Source organism: Hyperolius riggenbachi, chromosome 1 (genome assembly GCF_040937935.1).
Source record: "Hyperolius riggenbachi isolate aHypRig1 chromosome 1, aHypRig1.pri, whole genome shotgun sequence".
In the NCBI taxonomy this organism is placed as follows: domain Eukaryota; kingdom Metazoa; phylum Chordata; class Amphibia; order Anura; family Hyperoliidae; genus Hyperolius; species Hyperolius riggenbachi.
This window is the reverse complement of record NC_090646.1, coordinates 642307695-642329797: the sequence shown is the minus strand read 5'-3', so window position 1 is coordinate 642329797 and position 22103 is coordinate 642307695. Positions and strand designations below refer to the sequence as shown.

The following is a 22103-nucleotide window of genomic DNA, read 5'->3' as shown; positions in this document are numbered from 1 at the left end:
TCAGTGGCTGCCACTGCTACAGTGGTGGCTGATAACCTACAGCCGAGTAAAAGAGAAAGCAGAACAGCAACACAAAGTGGTCCCTGCATGTGGCACCGCAGCTACGACCTGTGGGCCGCATGGATAGTACAACTGTATAGAGCAGTGGTCCTCAAACTAAGGCCCGCAGGCCAAATGTGGCCCTGTGAGGCTTTTTTAGATGCGGTCAGCTACATCTTTAAATATTGGTGGTCTGCATATAGAATAGCAGCGCTGGCACCACCCATCCACATGGAAGCCAGAAAGCAGTTATTCGCTGGATTCCAATCAAAGTCCACATCAGGTGACACCGCTGTCCAATTGGATTGCAGGTTGTGACCTGGGTATGCTTCACTGTCTGGCACGCAAAGACTTCTACATCATCTTATGTATACTCTAGCCTCCCAGCAGTCTGAAGTATGTTGACCCGGCCCTCCACCCAAAACGTTTGGGGACCCCTGGTATAGAGCTTTGGGGGCTACCAGAAAAGGCTCAGTGGGCCGCACTTGACCCTGTGTCGGACGTGTATTAAAATAAAAAAATCCCTTTCACCCAGGAGTCAAAAAAGGGGTTAATAAATCTCCTCTGCAATCTATGTGTACAAACAAACGCATGTACCGCAAGCTAATGCCAGTTAGGCTGAGTACAGGCAGATGGATGTGGGCTGTGCAAAACATGATCCAACAGCCATTACGCCCGGCCAGCATATAGATTATCATCTTGGCTCAGTGTGCTCCTCCCTGTGGAGATGATGTAGAGATTGGCCTATAGATAACAGTTGCACAGTAGAGATGCGTAACACCCGGCACAGCCCAACAGCGCTCCCAATCATTGCTGTAAGTATGTAGATGACAACGAGAGGCGGCATCTGTGCTGGGCCGGCGCTATACACTCTGTGCTACAAAGTGGCATCCTCAAGGTGCTGGGGGTATACGTTTGAAATGACAATGGCAAGATTTTGCCGAAGGGTGAATCCGAAAGATGGCTCAGCCTGGTTCAGGCAAACTGCGGTTGTGACAACTCAGGGGGGAGGGGGGGTTGTTGGGTTGGGGGGTAAATATGTAATTTGGGAACCGGCTATTGTCGGCGGCTGATTTACTTTTTCCAGCTTTATTATTATTATTTAGTATTTATATAGTGCCGACATCTTCTGCAGCGCTGTACAGAGTATATTGTCCCTCGGAGGAGCTCACAATCTAATCCCTACCATAGCCATATGTTTATGTATGTATCGTGTAGCAGTGTTCTCCCCAGAATTTTCTTCCAGCCGGGTGGGGCGAGATGAGAGAATGCAGGGCTGGTGCTTCTGTGCCCAACTCTGTTTACAGATGACAGCCGGGTGCTCACCAAAACTAGCCGGGTGGAGCACCCGGCTAAAAGAGCCTGATGTAGTGAATGTTTCGTAGTCTAGGGCCAATTTTAGGGGAAAGCCAATTCACTTATCTGTATGTTTTTGGGATGTGGAAGGAAACCGGAGTGCCCGGAGAAAACCCACACAGACACAGGGAGAACATACAAACTCCTTGCAGATGTTGACCTGGCTGGGATTCAAACTGCGGACCCAGCACTGCAAGGCGAGAGCGCTAACCACTACGCCACCATGCTGCCCCTGCCCTAGCTGAAGCATTTGTTTGTTGTCGTTCATCAGCGTTGTGTACAAAAGCGTCTCCCCTCTGTTGTACGACTGCCAGCCCAGTTAAAGGCGCAGGCTACTGTGCATGCGCTGTCTCAGGTATGCGCCTCACCAATCATGCTCCCATAGCCAGAAGCGTCCTGCGCATGCTCAGTTAGCGAAAATTGTGTATGCGCAGTACGCTCCCAACAATGGACGCATGATAGAGGAGGCAACCAGCACGGGCTGCGCATGCGCTTTACAGGGGTTGCGAGCGACACAACAGAGGGGACCGGAAGGAAACAGAGGGACCTAACAGACTACAAGTGGCTGGAGGAAGCCCCAGGTAAGTACAATCCAACATTTACATTCCTCTCAGGTTTACTTTAACTGAGCTGTAGTGAAAATAACAGAATTAATAAAATTGCTTATTGTTTACAATATTCATTAATAGATTATTTAGTCATTATTTTCCCTAATTTACATTCTGAAATGTATCACTAGTGAATCCCTCCACTGGCTTCCTATCCAGTCCAGAATCAGATTCAAGATGCTGTGTCTGACCTACAAATCTGTCCACAAAACCTGCCCAAGCTACATTTCCGATCTTACTCAGAGATAGACACCAAGCCGCTCACTCCGCTCCTCCAATGAACTTTGCCTGACTGCCCCCCGCATCACCCAGTCCTTGCACGCCTCCAGGACTTCTCAAGAGCTGCTTCAACACTATGGAACTCCCTACCTCCACCCATTAGGGCAGCCCCCTCCTTCAACATCTTCAAGAAAGCCCTCAAAACTCACCTTTTCACTCTGGCCTACTACCCCTTACAAGTGCTCTAAGCCCGCAGCTGAACTCTGGTCCCCTACCTCTCGTGTCCCTACCTCTCCCTCTAGATTGTAAGTCTTTGGGCAGGGTCCTCCTCCTTTTGTGTACTACCTGATCATGCACCTCCATTACTGTGAACCCATGCTATGCATCTAAGTGAACCTGACTTGCCTAATCTCCATTCTCCAATCCAGCGACTGACTAAACATTACCTTGTACTCATACTGTGCTGTGTGATCTGGTTTTCTTGTATTCCTGTATTGTCATATTGTTGTATGTCACCACCAAATATTGTCTGTAACCTAATGTTCAGCTCTGCCTAATATGTTGGCGCTTTATAAATACAATAAATAAATAAAATAAACAGTGATGACAACTTTAGTTCTGCCAGGTGGTCTGTACGGAATGTTCATTACTGTGCGTTCTATGGATAGAGGGAGATATTGCTTGCTTGGCAGTTGGAAAAAGCCGTTATTTTCCACAATGCAACAAGGATGAGACAGCAAACAAACTGTCAGGACCATGGTCATGACATCACACTATGGGAGGGGTTTCACCACAATATCAGCCATACGGTTTGCCTGATGATCTATTCGAGAAAAGGTAAAAATGTCTCATGGGAAAGGGGGTATCAGCTACTGATTGGGATGAAGTTCCCGGACAGGCGGTGTCATGAATAATACAATGTAAAGTGCACAGAAGTAGTCGGCCCTATACTTAAATGCAATAGCATATGCATATAGTTATTGAAGGGAAAAAAAAAAAAAAAAGAGGCCTAATGGCTAACCAAAAAAACAAAACAAAATGCTAATTAGCAGACTTTGGACTCCGCCCCCACACGGGTGTGTTGTGTGCCAGCTCTGTGTGGAGATCGGTGTGGTTACATATACAGATCTCGGCCATCTGAAACGTGTCAGTTTGTACGGTTTGGCTTTTAGCCCTATATATATATTAATAATGAAGGCCTTGCATTTATTAACAGTCTGCTAAAGTGGTGGCTTTTATCGGTCTAAGCCCAGAGCAAGGCCAAAGATGGATAAACTCACAGTGTGGAGTGATCAGGGGCGGGGATGTCTGCAGATCACCATAGAGATAAGACCGCCCCTCAATCAGAACACAAGGAATCGATGGTCATTACACACATGTGTCTAGGGTTGCCCTATACATTGCTTGACTGTACAGTCAAAGGTAAACCTTGAAGCAGTCATCGAAGAGAAATAGACAATCAAGAGAAATAGACAAAAGTGGGATTGCAATGTGTGTGGGCCAGTTTATAATATGGTGTACAATATACAATCTTAAAGAGACTCTGTAACAAATTTTTCAGCCTTAGTTCTTCTATCCTATAAGTTCCTATGCCTGTTCTAATCTGTTCTGGCTTACTGCAGTCTTTCCTAACTGCACTGTCTCTGTAATAAATCAATGTATCTTTCCTCTGTCCTGTTTGTCGGGCTAAAGCTTGATTGTGTGGAATGTGCAGGGCTGCTTGTGATTGGTAAAAGCGATACACACCCTCTGCAGGCCCCCTGCACACTCTTGAATGACTCACACACTATGCTTAGCTGAGCCTATTAGAAGCTGGTTAGTTTGTTTGTAAACACTGCCTAAAACTGTTAATTACAAGCCAGGATTGCAGCAGAGAGTGGCAGAAACAGCACAGAGGGGCACAGGAGAAAATAATGAATAGAATGGTATGCTTTTTATTGTAAGAATATTAGAGTACAGATTCTCTTTAAGGGCCTGTTCAGACTATATGCGTTCCTAGCCGTTTTCAGGGAACGCGTACTGGTGCCAAAAACGCATAGAAACGGCTCCTAATGCTTTTGAATGGGCTAGTTCACATGTATGCGTATGAGACGCATACGTTTCTCATCCGCATTGCTGCACGCAGTTCTGTGCGATACGCAGAGAAACGGACGCAATGAAAGTCTATGGACGCGTATCAAAAACGCGTACTATTGCATTTTTAGCGTCAGTTTTCCTCTGCGGTTCCCATAATTCTTTTTTTTCCCCTGGGTCACGTGTTTGTGCAAAACGCAATAGAAAACGCATTCAAACGCAAGAAAAACGCATGCGTTTTTCAACTTGCGTTTCTTCAAATTTATACGCGTTCTACAAACGCAGCAAGTATGAACAGGCCCTAAAAGCACACCCAAATGGGAACACAAAAGTGGATTTTCTATGGACAGTCAGTGACATGACTATGTATTCTGTAAAGTGCTGCAGAAGATGTAAATACATAATAATATGGTAGGACATTACACTATGACATGATCCCCAGAATTTTTTTCCAGCCGAGTGGCATGAAAAAGTAGCTGTGTGGGGCACGACGGGGGAATGCAGGGTTGGCGTAACTCTGCTTACAGCATAGGAGGAAGATGAGGAGGGGAGCTGATGACAGCCGGGTGCTCACCAAAACAATTTGCCGGGTGGAGCACCCGGCTAAAAGAGCCTGGGGAGAACACTGTATTAGATTAGATTGTGAGCTCCTCTGAGGACAGTCAGTGACATGACTATGTACTCTGTAAAGCGCTGCAGAAGATGTCACTGCTATATAAATACATAATATGATAGGCCATTAGACTATGACTATGGTAGGATTAGATTGTGCGCTCCTCTGAAGACAGTATGAGATATGACTATGTACTCTGTAATGTGCTGCAGGAGATGTCAGTGCTGTATAAATACATAATATTATGGTAGGACATTAGACTATGACTATGGTAGGGATTATATCAGGCCTGGGCAACTACGGTCTGCAGTGCACGTACAAGACGTAACTCATCCAATGTCAATCTCCATGACAACAACGGCATCATGTGACCTGCCGTCATTATGTACAAGCCTGTCACATGGTCTCGCCAGCGCCACGGAGATCGCTGCTGGAAAGAGTGATTTGGTAAGTTACCCCTACCTCCCCTGGCAGAATTGAACTGTGGTCTCCCATTGCTTGTTGAACTAAAGCTATGAACACACGATGTAATTTCCCATACGATTGACGGGTGATCGGACAGGAAGTTGTAGCGTGTGTACATGTCCAAATTGCTCCCGACGGACAAAGGGATCAAATTTTCCAATGATAACCTCGCAAAATCGATCCCTTTCTTGTTAGGAAACAGAGCGGACATGTCAGAAATAATCGCCTGATTCCTGCCGATCGGACAGGAAATTGCATCGTGTGTTCCCAGCATAAGATCCTTTCAACCAATAATCTGGGAGGGCCGGGGAAAAAGAAGGGACACAATTTTAGTGTTTGCGCTATTTTACTCAGATACACCCGTTTACAGGCACAGAGTTTGGCACCATCAGTTGTCTAAGGAAGGAATGAAATAACTGGGAATGAGTAAAGATCTCAAAGTGGCCAATTGCTTGACCACAGGACGGCAGCATCTGCTTGAGAACCTACAGAGAGGTTTCATCTTTGAAATAAAATGCGTTACTCATCAGCTCCAGTGAGGATTTACTAGAAGTGCCTGTGGATCAAAGCGATTTCCCATCACTGGAGTCCAGCACAGTGCTGGCTGTTTACTCGCCCGGGGCAGTCAGATCGGGGCCACTACGACATCAGGAGAATTCAGTGCTGACACATCTCCCCAGGTCACGTGGGTGCTGGTATTATGTGTTACTGAGAGGGGCCAGGCCAGAGAACATGCCGTACTGCAACCACTCAACTTTTCAGGAATTTTTCCTCATTGGTTTGCAAATAAACCACCAATCCAAAAATTCTCTTTCCCGAGCACCAATTATCCCTCTATATTCCACAACAGACCTGTATAAACATACCATTTACCCACCAAATGGGTGTAAAGCATCATGCACACAATCAACTAAAGTCATTTGAAATGCCAGACAAACTAAAGACACAACAATCGTGTAAAACAATGTAGCCAAACGACAACGACCCCCATCAAGCATTTTTGCCAGATTCATCCGGCAGATCAACTTGACAACTGTTGGCCAGATAGGGTATAGTCAGTCACATGTCAGTGTACTACCCAGATATTATTTTCCAGCCGCGTGGCATGAAAATGTAGCCGGGTGGGGTGCAATGAGAGAATGCAGGGCTGGTGCTTCTCTGCACAACGCTGCTTACAGCATAGGAGGAGGTGAGCCGATGACAGCCGGGTGCTCACCAAAACTAGCCGGGTGGAGCACCCGGCTAAAAGAGCCTGAGGAGAACACTGCATGTGGACAATGTTGTTTAAACTACATTGTTTTCCAAAATGCGCACATTCATGGGCAGTATTTAAATGAGTTAGTTGCTTACAACATCTGTGTGCGGTAAACATAGTCGGAAAGACTTGTTTGATTTGGTCGGCGGTAAAGTAGTATCTGCGGCGCTGGTTGTTTGATCGGGTAAACTTGTGCAGCGCCTGTATATGGACCTTTAATTGTCTGAAATTGATGTCCGCACATCTTTGTAATGACAGGCTTCACTGACTTGAGAAAGGGAGGACTTTTTTACACCATGACTTTCATAGGAACATTAGTCATGCAGCAGAGTACGGAATATAAATTGAACATTAGTAACATGGAAAAGAGTTTTATTTTCAGTTTATTGGCTTAATTTTTCAGACTATCACAGTTGCTGTTTATGATCCACACTCTGCCTTCCTAAAGGATACCCGAGGTGACATGTGACATGATGAGATAGACATGTGTATGTACAGTGTCTAGCACACAAATAACTATGCTGTGTTCCTTTTTTTCTTTCTCTGTCTGAAAGAGTTAAACATCAGGTATGTAAGTGTCAGTTCCTGTCTGAGTCAGGATTGGGTCAGACTACAGCGTGACCCTCACTGATAAGAAATTACCAGGGCTGTGGAGTCGGATTCGAGGAGTCGGAGTCGAGGCAATTTTGGGCACCCGGAATCGGAGTTGGAGTCATGGTTTCGTAAACTGAGGAGTCGGACGATTTTTGTACAAAATCCACAGCCCTGTTAAGTAGACTAAGGAGTCGGAGTCGAGGAGTCGGAGTCATTTTGGGTACCCGAAGTCGGAGTTGAAGTCGGGATTTCATAAACCTAAGAGTGGGAGTTGGAGTCGGAAGATTTTTGTACCGACTCCACAGCCCTGGAAATTACAACTATAAAACACTTTTCTAGCCGAAAATGGCTTTTGAGAACAGGAAAGAGATAAAAAGGGTCAATAGCAAAACCTATAAAACAGTAAAAACTTAAAAAGTAGATTTAAATATAAAATAAAATTGTGGAATATCTTAATAGTCATTTTTAGAAGGAGGATAGATACAATTGTTTATTTCATTAGTTTATTTTCACCTTGGGTGTTAAAGAGTAACTGTCGGGCAAAAAAAATCAAAAATCAATTCTTTAGTTTCATCTGGTAAACAAGTAATAAGGATGCTAATCAGGCAATTCAAAAGTTAAAAATCACTATTACTTTTCTTGTTGATAAATTATTCCCCAGTTTACCTGACTCTTATTTGGTACACACAACATTTGGTACACAAAAGAGAAGTTGCAGGGCATGCTGGGCTGTCTTTTTTTGCTTCTCTACTTCCCCTCAGACTTAACTAATGCAGCCTGCTTGGCTGAAGCCTCTTTCCCTCCTGTTTTCCCCTCCCACACCTCTGATTGGGCTAGTATTATATGTACCTATGCTTATCTCATCATGTCTATTTAAACATCCCAGTATTCGTCAAGGAAGAGGAACATCTTGCATCATGGGTGGAGGTTAGCTTGAGCTACGAGATACTATTTATATACAGTGCCCAGGTCTGCTCCCAGGGTGTGCCACACAGGAATTTCAGCATCCGCCCGTGGCACATACCAATTTAGTGCTCCTTTCCCAGCACAGATTCTCGTGGTTAATGTTTAACTTCCAATAACAAATCCAATCACCAACTTGTCACCATCTGACCTGCTCTGACCCCAACCAGCAACATACCAGTAGAGAGAAGTATATGGCGACTTAGGCCCCATTCACACTTAGAAGTGCAAAACTCCGACGGCGGCGGAGTTTGGCGGCGTTTTGCGGGAGTGATTTTTCCACAATTTCATGTGGAAAAATAAAAATAAAAAAATCACTGGACCGTGCAGCGATTTCTCCGCAATTGCGTTTAGCGCTTTTATAGCACTGAAACGCGATCGCCGGGAAATCACCTGAAAATAGTGCAGGCTATGCGTTTACGCTTTGGGCAATTTGTGGCGATTAGTGCAAATCGCCCAAGTAAAAACGGGCCCATAGGGTTTTATTACACTAGCGCAGGGGTCAGGGACCTTTTTGGCTGAGAGAGCCATAAACGCCACATATTTTAAAATGTATTTGCGTGAGAGCCATACAATAGGTTTCAAACTGGGACAGTAGGGCTCATGTCCCTGTTGCCATTGTGATGGGTACACAGTTGATCCTCCGGGCAGAGGAAGTGTCAGACACGACTTCAGCTTCTCTTGGGTTTCACAGCAACATCTGCAATTTCCCCGAGAGCCAGACAGGAGAAATACCGACTAACAGCTTGTACAATTAGCTAGCTAACTTGGGGGTTGATTCACTTTTTAGGCCGAGATCCCCGCACTTTGGCCCAATAGGCTGCCTGTCAAGTTAAAGGCAACCTATTGGGCCAAAGTGGGACAATTGGAGCAGCAGTTTTGGGGGAAGCGCGAGTAATTTAGTAGTGCATGCCACAGCAGTAACATGCCTACTTTGAAAATTTTACTGGCGCTGCCACACTAAGCTGTGCTGCTTGAGCAGTGTAGCTCAGTGAATCAAACCCTACTGATTTGTCTGTGAGCCAGATGTAGCCATCAAAAGAGCCGCATCTGGCTCCCGAGCCATAGGTTCCCTACCCCTGCACTAGCGCTTTCAAAAGCGCTATCGTTTGAGTGGTTTGCCGAAATCGCCAGCAAAACGCTCAAGTGTGAATGGGGCCTTGAAAGACAACTGTAGTGAGAGGTATATGGAGGCTGCCATATTTATTTCCTTTTAAACAATACCAGTTGCCTGGCAGCCCTGCTGATCCATTTGGCTGCAGTAGTGTCTGAATCACACCAGAAACAAGCATGCAGCTAATCTTGTCATATCTGACAATGTCAGAAACACCTGATCTGCTTCATGCTTGTTCTGGGTCTATGGCTAAACGTATTAGAGGCAGAGGATCAGCAGGATAGCCAGGCAACTGGTATTGCGTAAAAAGGAAAGAAATATGGCAGCCTCCACATACCTCTCACTACAGTTGTCCTATAAGTTTTTATCCCCTTTAATGTCTATCTCAGACGGGGGAATATAACTTACCTGGAACTTCTTTCATTGCCCTGTAGTCTATTATGTCCCTCAGTGTCCTCTGTTGCTCTGCTGTCAGCCAAATTAGAGTCAGCAACTGGTTGATTCGCGGGTTACGGTGCATGTCCTTTCCTGACAGGGCGCTTCATTGATAGCGCTCCGGGAGTGTTCTGCGCACACACAGTTACAAATCTATAAGAACTGCGCATGTGCAGAACGCACCTGGCAACGGGAATGCAATTGCGGAGCACGGCTCGGAAAGCACATCAGCAGTTCACAGAACTTAATTTGTCCGACAGCAGTGCAATGAAGGGGACCTGGAGGAGGGATTTGACCTCTGCAAACACTAAGCCACCGCCCACAACTACGCTGCCTCCTACAGGTGCGTCCGTGCATATTTAGCAGGGCTGTGGAGTCGGTCCAAAAATCCACCGACTCCGACTCCTCAGTTTAGGATTCCACCGACTCCGACTCCACGACTCCGGCTCCTCTAATTTGCATATTACAATTTTGTTGATTAAAAGTATGTAACATGAAATTCGTCTCTTAACTGCCAACGCTTAGGAATTTTACAAGACAACTGAAGTGAGAAGGATATGTAGACTACTATATTTATTCCCTTTAGACTAAAACTAGTCCTTGGTAAGAGTACTTGTAAAAGGTACAAACCGGAACAAAGAACATCTATCAGGCCCTAGGCAATGTAAGTGTGGGTACATATAAGAATGATGTGCAGGTACTCTGCAGGGGAATAAGGAGATTGTAAACAGACAACACCTCTGTGTTCAATGTGCACAGCATTCTCAGTGGATTTCCTGCAGCTCTGTGGGGAGTGCATATGTAGAGTATAGTACTACTGTGTAACAAAGTAAACCTGAGACAGATGAAATTAAAGTTTTATACATACCTGGGGCTTCCTCCAGGCGCCTTCAGGATAATCAGTCCCTCGTTGTCCTCCTCCACCACCTGGATCTTCTGCTATGAGTCCAGGTACTTGAGCCAGTCAGGCGTAGTGCGCATGCACACACTCCGCCGCCAGGAGCATACTACACCTGTGCAGCACTATTGCGGAGGTGCAGAATGTTCCTGGCTGTGGGAGCGGCATGCGGCCGGACAGCGCTGACTGGCTGAATTACCAGGACTCATAGCAGAAGATCCGGGTGGTGGAGGACAGCGAGGGACTGATTAGCCTGAAGGGGGCTGGAGGAAGCCCCAGGTATGTATAAAACTTTACTTTTCATCCGTCTCAGTTACCCTTTAATTTGTAGTCACCAAACCAAATTTTAATAACATATCACATTATTTGATTTCATCAGCAAAGGGAGTGCATACATTTGCATAAATCAGCATCAATGCAGAATTATTTCCATCTCGTTGACCATCTCTATTAGTGACACAGCTACACATCAGGCTTTATTCTTACAGCATAGATGTTATTTAGTATATATAAGAGATTCCTGTGTACACATCATATATACAGTCACAATCAGATATGTATATCTGACCTTAAAAATATGGGGACTGCTTTATTGAAGCAGCACAAGTAACTAATTTTGATTGGTTTATTTCATTTTTGTGGACTAAGCACAGCTATTACTGTATATATACTGTATATATACATTATGTTTAATGACAATTATCTGAGAAATAGAACATTTTATCATATTTTCTATTTTAATTACAGTTACAAATTCATTAGGAGTCGGAGTCGGTGCATTTTTTCCCGACTCCGACTCCAGGCACCCAAAATTGCCCGACTCCACTACTCCGACTCCACGACTCCGACTCCGACTCCACAGCCCTGATATTTAGGTCTGCAAAGAAACATCCGCAGCTGTGCCGTCGCTCACACTAAGCCGCCACCCACAACTGCACCGCCCACAGTAAGTCTGTGTTTATCGCATTGCAAAACTGAGGGCCCTTTTACACCGGGGCACGGAAGTGTAACGATACGCTTACGTGCATTTCCGCATACCCAAAGCGGGAAGTGACTGGTAGAGCGAGTCACTTCCTGCTTGGCTGATGACCAGACAGGGAACACCGCCCTGAAGTCCTGTCTCCGGCGGTGCGATGCGGCGGCTGCCGCCAGTTTGCAGTGTGAAACCAGCCTGACAGTGAAAGGGCTCCTATTTTATAAACACTTCTCTGTCTGCAACGTTGTGGTAATCGGGCCGCACTTCTGTGCCGTCAGCAATAATCCCAGACAGGCAGATGTAGCTAATGGCGGTAATGCACAGTGTTCTCCCCAGTCTCTTTTAGGCGGGTGCTCCACCCGGCTAATTTTGGTGAGCACCCGGCTGTCATCAGCTCACCTCCTCATCCTACTCCTATGCTGTAAAGCAGAGTTGAACTGACCCTGCATTCCTCGCTTGCGCCCCACCCGGCTACGTTTTCTTGCCACTGCTATTGCAGAGGGGAACGCAAAGAAAAGATACACTTGGAAAGAGCCGCCCTGGCATCGACTTAGACGTCTAGAAACAGAACGGAACGGCGGCGACGGGAGAACAGAGGCTCGGGCAGGACCGGCGTGGGACAGGGCGGCAGGTAAGTGAAACGCTGTGTTTAAAAACTATTTACAGTTCCGCTTTAAAGTTGCAAATTCCAGAAGTGAACCGGAGGCGGGGCCGGAGCATAGGGGAGTGGCTGCGCGGGCACAGGATGTCTGCGGGGGGCCATTAGAAGCCCCGGGTAAGTTCAACTCTTTTCCCCCAACCCCCCCTACAGTATTCCTTTATGGCCCGTACCCAGCTCGCGATTTTTCCGGCGATTTTCCTGACGACCGGTGATTTTTTTGGGAGCGACGAGCGGTCTTTTCCACAATCTCACACCATGGGTACATGCACACAATCACGCGAATGACATTTAGAGATGCGCGGCGGTAACAACCATCACGGCGGGTTAGATCTTAAAGAACCCCATCAACTCCGCACAAAGTACCACAAACACTTGACTTCCCATTCGCGCCTGCTCTGTGTCGTTGCCCATACCCACTGGCAGGTAGATGGACTGGGGAGTGCTAGTCGACGTGCGATGTTGCTGTGATCCATCCTCTGTCGTGAGGTGAGTATTCCCCCTTAGTCTTTGGTGGGTCACACAGCAACAAATGAGCTCATTCACTTCTTTTGTTCACATATCGCTCGCTTGTGTGCCGCCCCTTCTTACAACTCCCCCTCTCCTTAAAACAGTACATGCATCTTGGCTATAGCCAATCAGCGTGTCTGTACAGCACTCATTCCTCAAAATGTCACCCTAACAGTCGATCAATGATCACTTAATGCGATACCGATTGTGCGTGTATACCAGCCTCAATAATGACAAGGCCGGTTTTCAAAGTATATACGTTTGTACATATGTGTGCGTTGTGTGTGAAAAGGGAGCATTTTCAGTCTGCAAAACCGTCGCGTAAAGCCAGCCTAAAGAGCTGTATGAATCACCACATTATCAGCGCTGTCTAATATTCCTTCCCCCACTAATAATAGAACCCATTAGGCGTGGAGACGTCACGGCCTTCCAGACGAAAAGCTGCCTTCTCGTTAGCATGAACGCGTGTGCCTGTGTGGCGCAGACAGGTCCTCTTTAGAGAACAATACAGAGGCTTGCTAGGAGCTACCGCTTGTCACACATTCTCACACATGTCGCTGATGCAAAGCGCTCCACCCTGCTCCCATGCATAATTATCACACCCTGACCACACAAACACTTTCCTGTGCACTAGACTGGATACAGCCCGGCTGCTGCTCCACAACCAGGAGATAACGCCCTGGCTACTCACTGCCCGGCTTACAATACGGCCAACTTTATTAAATAAATGACAAACTTAGAAGTGTCCTGGAACTGTATCACACACAACTCTGAGTGCCGGGCCTACTACATTGGTTTCCACAGCGTTTTCTACTGTGGAGCGCTAAAGGGCTAATTTAAAGACAAAGCCTGACATTGCAGGCCCTATCTTTTGTACTGAAAGTACTTAGCAGGAAGCCATTTCAGGGAATGTGATTTTTGCACTCCCTAAAGGATACTGCTCTGAAAATGCTGCAGGCGCCACAACTGCGATTTCGGCCAATCACAATCACGCCTGTGGAGTTGCTGGCATCGGCTTGCTTACAGTGTACCTGAGGCGACACGAGACATGATGAGATAACCATGTGTATGTTTAGTGCAAAACATATCAATAACCAGGCTGTTTTTTTTTTTTTTTTGCTGTCTGAAAGAGTTAATATCTAGGCATGGAAGTGACAGCTTCTGTCTTGTCACCTTGTCGGGAACATAATAAGGGCTGGTTCACACAGGCTACTTATAGAGGCGTCCCTTTCTCGCTTTCGGTGGTCCTCACCACGATCAGCGTTTTTCGCAGGGCTGTGGAGTCAGAGTTGGAGTCGGAATTGAGGAGTCGGAACAATTTTGGGTACCTGGAGTCAGAGTTGGAGTCGGTGGTTTCATGAACTAAGGAGTTGGAGTCGGGAGTCGGATGATTTTTGTACAAAATCCATAGCCCTGGTAAGTATTATACTAAGGGGTTGGAGTTGAGGAGTCAGAGTCATTTTTGGTACGTGGAGTCGGAGGTTTCATAAACTGAGGAGTCGGAGTTGGATGATTTTTGTACCGACTCCGCAGCCCTGGTTTTTTGGTCCCGCAGGGGAACAGGAAGACACGGCGGTAATCGACCCTGGACGCCACATGTAGCATCCAGGGTCGAATCAAACGACCGGGAAAATCGGGATCGGAACGCCACATTCGCACAAGCGCCTGTAAAAGCCAGATACATATGCTTCCATTCACTTGAATGGGAGCGTTTAACAAAGAGTCCCAGCCGCTGGCAGTAAACACCCGCCAAGTGTCCGTGTGAAACAGCCTTAAACCGCACTGCTAAGAAAATTACAGCCATAAACGTTTTCCTGCCAGAATACAACTTCTAAGGGCAGGGAGAGATAAAATACATGAACTAATGACCTTTTCTCGCACCACTCCCCGTAACCTCTGACACCCAGGCCTCTCTTCATAACCTCTGACACCCAGGCCTCTTTCCATAACCTCTGACACCCAAGCCACTCTCCATAACCTCTGACACCCAGGCCTCTTTCCATAACCTCTGACACCCAGGCCACTCTCCATAACCTCTGACACCCAAGCCACTCTCCATAACCTCTGACACCCAAGCCACTCTCCATAACCTCTGACACCCAAGCCACTCTCCATAACCTCTGACACCCAAGCCACTCTCCATAACCTCTGACACCCAGGCCTCTTTTCATAACCTCTGAAACCCAGGCCACTCCCCATAACCTCTGACACCCAAGCCACTCTCCATAACCTCTGACACCCAAGCCACTCTCCATAACCTCTGACACCCAAGCCACTCCCCATAACCTCTGACACCCAGGCCTTTTTCCTTAAACCCCCATAACCGTCTGAAGCCCTCAATTTTTTCCGTAACTCTCTGACACCTGACACTCTCCCCACAACCCTTTAACACACACATGTCAAACTCCAGGCCCATGAGCCAAATCTGGCCTTTGGAGCCATCAGATTTGGCCCTCTGGTGTTTTCCCCACTTAGGACCACCAGAGAAGCTATATTGGAGAGTAAGCACAAGATCACCAGAGAAGCCATATGGGGAGGGGAAAAGCACTAGGTGCCAGAGAACTGTATAGAGAAAGGAGGCGGGCCACTAGATACTAGGCAACCATATAGGGGAAGGAAGAGGGCACTAGACACCAGGGAACTATATAGGGGATGGAGGGGGCTATTAGACACCAGGAAACTTTATAAGGGAGGGAGGTGGCCACTAGCCATTGAGTTTAGCCCACGACTTGGTCCCAGAGCTCAATTTCGCCCCACTTTGTATTTGAGAGAGTACTGTAGGGGGTAGCGGGAAAAAAGCATTGAACTTACCGGGGGCTTCTAATGGTCCCCCGCAGACGTCCTGTGCCCGCGCAGCCAGTCACTGATGCTCCAGTCCCCGCCTCCGGTTCACTTCTGGAATTTGTGACTTTAAAGCTGGAAAACCACTACTCCTGTGCAGTCACGTCGCTCCTGCTGACATCACCGGGACTGTACTGCGCAGTCCCAGTACGGCCTGCGCAGTACGCTTCCATTGACGTCAGTGGAAGCGAGGACGCGGCCGCGCAGGTGCAGTGGTTTTCAGACTTTAAAGTCGCAAATTTCGGAGGTGAACCGGAGGCGAGGCCGGAGCATCGGTGAGGGGCTGCTCGGTAACAGGATGTCTGAGGGGGACCATTAGAAGCCCCGGGTAAGGTTAACTCTTTTTCCCCCTACTAGTCCTTTCAGTTTGACACCCCTGCTCTAACAGCTACGCCTCTCCTGATAACCCTTCGCCTACCTCGCCTATCCCTGTAACATCGGCAAGTTCCCCATAACCCTCTGCTGCTTCGGCCTCTGCCCTTGACTCAGTGATGCTTGCACCTTTGCCCATAACTAAGGATGATCAATGAGATGCAAAATATTTCCGATTTCATGCAGATTTATGTAAATTTCTGTGCAAATATATCCAGCTTGAAAATGAAGCGATCATTTTAAACCTGGGTGGGACCCGATTGTCCGTTTTCAAGCTGCATATATTTGCATAAAAATGTACATAAATTTGCATCTCATTGCTCATCCCTAGTCATAACCCTGCAATGCCCCGTCTCATTCTGTAACCCTTCAACACCTGAGCCTCTCCTCTTACCCCACTTTACACACCTGTACTATTCCCCATAACCTTCCAAATTCTGCACTTCTCCGCATCACCCACCAACACCATCACCTCTCCACACCACCCTCCAACACCTTCACCTCTCCACACCACCTTCCAACACCTTCACCTCTCCACACCACCTTCCAACGCCTTCACCTCTCCACACCACCTTCCAACGCCTTCACCTCTCCACACCACCTTCCAACGCCTTCACCTCTCCACACCACCCTCCAACGCCTTCACCTCTCCACACCACCCTCCAACGCCTTCACCTCTCCACCCCACCCTCCAACGCCTTCACCTCTCCACCCCACCCTCCAACGCCTTCACCTCTCCACCCCACCCTCCAACGCCTTCACCTCTCCACCCCACCCTCCAACGCCTTCACCTCTCCACCCCACCCTCCAACGCCTTCACCTCTCCACACCACCCTCCAACGCCTTCACCTCTCCACACCACCCTCCAACGCCTTCAGCTCTCCACACCACCCTCCAACGCCTTCACCTCTCCACACCACCCTCCAACGCCTCACCTCTCCACACCACCCTCCAACGCCTTCACCTCTCCACACCACCCTCCAACGCCTTCACCTCTCCACACCACCCTCCAACGCCTTCACCTCTCCACACCACCCTCCAACGCCTTCACCTCTCCACACCACCCTCCAACGCCTTCACCTCTCCACACCACCCTCCAACGCCTTCACCTCTCCACACCACCCTCCAACGCCTTCACCTCTCCACACCACCCTCCAACGCCTTCACCTCTCCACACCACCCTCCAACGCCTTCACCTCTCCACACCACCCTCCAACGCCTTCACCTCTCCACACCACCCTCCAACGCCTTCACCTCTCCACACCACCCTCCAACGCCTTCACCTCTCCACACCACCCTCCAACGCCTTCACCTCTCCACACCACCCTCCAACGCCTTCACCTCTCCACACCACCCTCCAACGCCTTCACCTCTCCACACCACCCTCCAACGCCTTCCCCTCTCCACACCACCCTCCAACGCCTTCCCCTCTCCACACCACCCTCCAACGCCTTCACCTCTCCACACCACCCTCCAACGCCTTCACCTCTCCACACCACCCTCCAACGCCTTCACCTCTCCACACCACCCTCCAACGCCTTCACCTCTCCACACCACCCTCCAACGCCTTCACCTCTCCACACCACCCTCCAACGCCTTCACCTCTCCACACCACCCTCCAACGCCTTCACCTCTCCACACCACCCTCCAACGCCTTCACCTCTCCACACCACCCTCCAACGCCTTCACCTCTCCACACCACCCTCCAACGCCTTCCCCTCTCCACACCACCCTCCAACGCCTTCCCCTCTCCACACCACCCTCCAACGCCTTCCCCTCTCCACACCACCCTCCAACGCCTTCACCTCTCCACACCACCCTCCAACGCCTTCACCTCTCCACACCACCCTCCAACGCCTTCACCTCTCCACACCACCCTCCAACGCCTTAACCTCTCCACACCACCCTCCAACGCCTTAACCTCTCCACACCACCCTCCAACGCCTTAACTTCTCCACACCACCCTCCAACGCCTTAACTTCTCCACACCACCCTCCAACGCCTTAACTTCTCCACACCACCCTCCAACGCCTTAACTTCTCCACACCACCCTCCAACGCCTTAACTTCTCCACACCACCCTCCAACGCCTTAACTTCTCCACACCACCCTCCAACGCCTTAACTTCTCCACACCACCCTCCAACGCCTTAACTTCTCCACACCACCCTCCAACGCCTTAACTTCTCCACACCACCCTCCAACGCCTTAACTTCTCCACACCACCCTCCAACGCCTTAACTTCTCCACACCACCCTCCAACGCCTTAACTTCTCCACACCACCTTCCAACACCATAACCTCTCCACACCACCCTCCAACACCTTCATCTCTCCACACCACCCTCCAACACCTTCACCCACCAACACCACCCTCCAACGCCTTCCCCTCTCCACACCACCCTCCAACGCCTTCCCCACTCCACACCACCCTCCAACGCCTTTCCCTCTCCACACCACCCTCCAACGCCTTAACCTGTCCACACCACCCTCCAATGCCTTAACCTGTCCACACCACCCTCCAACGCCTTAACCAGTCCACACCACCCTCCAACACCTTCACCTCTCCACACCACCCTCCAACGCCTTCCCCTCTCCACACCACCCTCCAACGCCTTCCCCTCTCCACACCACCCTCCAACGCCTTCCCCTCTCCACACCACCCTCCAACGCCTTCCCCTCTCCACACCACCCTCCAACGCCTTCCCCTCTCCACACCACCCTCCAACGCCTTCCCCTCTCCACACCACCCTCCAACGCCTTCCCCTCTCCACACCACCCTCCAACGCCTTCCCCTCTCCACACCACCCTCCAACGCCTTCCCCTCTCCACACCACCCTCCAAACCACCCTCCAACGCCTTCCCCTCTCCACACCACCCTCCAAACCACCCTCCAACGCCTTCCCCTCTCCACACCACCCTCCAACGCCTTCCCCTCTCCACACCACCCTCCAACGCCTTCCCCTCTCCACACCACCCTCCAACGCCTTCCCCTCTCCACACCACCCTCCAACGCCTTCCCCTCTCCACACCACCCTCCAACGCCTTCCCCTCTCCACACCACCCTCCAACGCCTTCACCTCTCCACACCACCCTCCAACACCTTCACCAACACCTTAAACTCTCCACACCATCCATCATGCACCTCTCTACAAAAAAGCTTTCCAACACCTCCACCTTTTCACACCACCCACCCACCTTGATCTCTCAGCACTACACCTCTCACAGAAGCACCTTTAACTGATTTAAAACCAGAGTGTTTGCATACAATACAATCATGAATTTATGCCTGTCTGTGGGCACCAGAGCATCTGTAGATCCTTCTCCCCAGAGCCAATTTTAGCCCCTGGCAGCTTTGGTCCCAGTGCCATGCCAAATTAACCCATATGAGTGTCTTCTTCCAAGTGTCTTGCCAATTCTTTACCCTACTGCCATGCCATCCTGGCCACTATCAGCTCCTTCTCCCCAGTGCCATGCCAGCCCAGGCACTGCCAGCTCTTTCTCCCCAGTTCCATGTCACCCCAGCCACTTCCAACTCCTTCTCCCCAGTGCCATGCCACCCCAGCCACTGGCAGCTCCTTCTACCAAGTGCCATGCCTCCCCAATCACTGCCAGCTCCTTCTTTCCAGTTCCATGCCACCCCAATCACTGCCAGCTCTTTTTACGCCAGTACCATGCCAGCCGTGCCACTGCTATCACCTTCTCCCTAGTGCCATGCCAGCCCAGCCACAGCCAGCTCCTTCTCCCCAGTGCCATGCCAACCCAGCCACTCCAAGCTCCTTCTCTGTGACACCATGCCAGCCTAACCGCTGCCTTCCCTGCTTCCCCTTGTCCCCAGTGCCATGCCAGCCCAGCCACTGCCAGCTCCTTCTCCCCAGTGCCATGCCAACCCAGCCACTCCAAGCTCCTTCTCTGTGACACCATGCCAGCCTAACCGCTGCCTTCCCTGCTTCCCCTTGTCCCCAGTGCCATGCCAGCCCAGCCACTGCCAGCTCCTTCTCCCCAGTGCCATGCCAGCCCAACACCTTCTCCCCAGTGCTATGCCAGCCCAGCCACTGTCAGCTCCTTCTCCCTAGTGCGATGCCAGCCTAGCCACTGCCAGCTCAGCTTCTTCTCCCCAGTGCCATGCCAGCTCCTTCTCCCTACCATGCCAGCCTAGCCACTGCCAGCTCCTTCTCCCTAGTGCCATGCCAGACTAGCCACTGCCAGCTCCTTCTCCCTCCTGCCATGCCAGCCTAGCCACTGCCAGCTCCTTCTCCTCAGTGCCATGCCAGCCCAGCCACTCCAAGCTCCTTCTCTGTGACACCATGCCAGCCTAACCGCTGCCTTCCCTGCTTCCCCTTGTCCCCAGTGCCATGCCAGCCCAGCCACTGCCAGCTCCTTCTCCCCAGTGCCATGCCAGCCCAGCCACTCCAAGCTCCTTCTCTGTGACACCATGCCAGCCTAACCGCTGCCTTCCCTGCTTCCCCTTGTCCCCAGTGCCATGCCAGCCCAGCCACTGCCAGCTCCTTCTCCCCAGTGCCATGCCAACCCAGCCACTCCAAGCTCCTTCTCTGTGACACCATGCCAGCCTAACCGCTGCCTTCCCTGCTTCCCCTTGTCCCCAGTGCCATGCCAGCCCAGCCACTGCCAGCTCCTTCTCCCCAGTGCCATGCCAGCCCAGCCACTCCAAGCTCCTTCTCTGTGACACCATGCCAGCCTAACCGCTGCCTTCTCTGCTTCCCCTTGTCCCCAGTGCCATGCCAGCCCAGCCACTGCCAGCTCCTTCTCCCCAGTGCCATGCCAGCCCAACTCCTTCTCCCCAGTGCTATGCCAGCCCAGCCACTGCCAGCTCCTTCTCCCCAGTGCCATGCCAGCCCAACTCCTTCTCCCCAGTGCTATGCCAGCCCAGCCACTGTCAGCTCCTTCTCCCTAGTGCGATGCCAGCCTAGCCACTGCCAGCTCAGCTCCTTCTCCCCAGTGCCATGCCAGCTCCTTCTCCCTAGTACCGTGCCATGCCAGCCTAGCCACTGGCAGCTCCTTCTCCCCAGTGCCATGCCAGCCTAGCCACTGCCAGCTCCTTCTCCCCAGTGCCATGCCAGCTCCTACTCCCTAGTGCCATGCCAGCCCAGCCACTGCCAGCTCCTTCTCCCCAGTGCCATGCCAGCCTAGCCACTGACAGCTCCTTCTCCCTAGTGTCATGCCAGCCCAGCCACTGGGTGCCCCTTCAGCCCAGTTCCATGCCAGCCCAGCCACTTGCACTTTCTTTTCCCCTGCGCCAGAGTTGTGCGCTGCCGGGTGGTGTTGCTGATATCAGCAGTATTAGTAGCAGTGCCCACCTGTAGTAGTAGACATCGCTCTTCCCCGCACTCAGCCCCGACTTTCGGATGACCTCCTCCTTCTTCCAGCCCGGTGGTAGAGCCGTACAGTCCATCCTGCGCTTTTCCATCAACATCAGCAGAGACTGCGTCCTACTACAGCAGCATGTCCCACCGCCGCCGCCGCACCACTGTCACCTCGCCACCTAGCAACGCCGTACCCTTCCGCACCCCGGCGCGGCCCGCGGAGAGATCCGCTCTCATTGGAAAACACCTAGAAGAGGCGGTGATGGGGCAGGCTGGGGTGTCACCCACGTCACGGTGCAGAAACACGTCACGAGGGGCTGGAGTTCCAGGCAATGCGAAGTCTCCAGCTGGCCGTGAACTTCATCTCCCATGAGGCCGGGGCGGGTCGGCTCTGCTGGCGGTCATTATGCGAGCTCAGTGATGAGGTCCCGGCTTCCTCCGCGCTGTCACTGCTGACAATAGTCCCTGTCACTGGGCGGGGCGGGGTCATTGCTGGAGAGCCAGGCTGCTGGGGAAATAAGTGCTGGGAACAGTGCATTACATGAAGGGTCACTGGACTGGGGCTTCTATAGGATTAGCATCTGTAGTCTATAGCTAGTCAGTGTTTGTCATGGAGCTGGGCTGCCAGGCAGCAAACCAACAACAGGTGATCAATACCTGGACTTAAAGGGGCACTGCAGCGAAAAACTGTAAAAATGTGTATGTGCAGTGTATAGTACACAAATAACGATGCTGTGTTCCTTTTTTTCTTTCTCGGCCTGAAAAAGTTAAACATCAGGTATGCAACTGACAGT

General features: G+C 50.2%; 1 protein-coding gene across 2 annotated transcripts in view; it reads right to left on the bottom strand.

Moving 5' to 3' along the window:
* The window catches only part of LOC137530806 (methyl-CpG-binding domain protein 2-like), a 120123-nt gene extending 98525 nt beyond the window's left edge, over positions 1-21598 (bottom strand). Inside the window, exon 1 of one of the 2 annotated variants that reach the window (XM_068251340.1) lies at positions 21304-21598. In XM_068251340.1, coding sequence (XP_068107441.1) covers positions 21304-21419 — 116 coding nt within the window. In that variant the 5' untranslated portion in view covers positions 21420-21598. The remainder of the gene's footprint in view (positions 1-21303) is intronic. The other variant, XM_068251339.1, reaches the window with a different exon arrangement.
* Between the last annotated feature and the right edge of the window lie 505 nt (positions 21599-22103).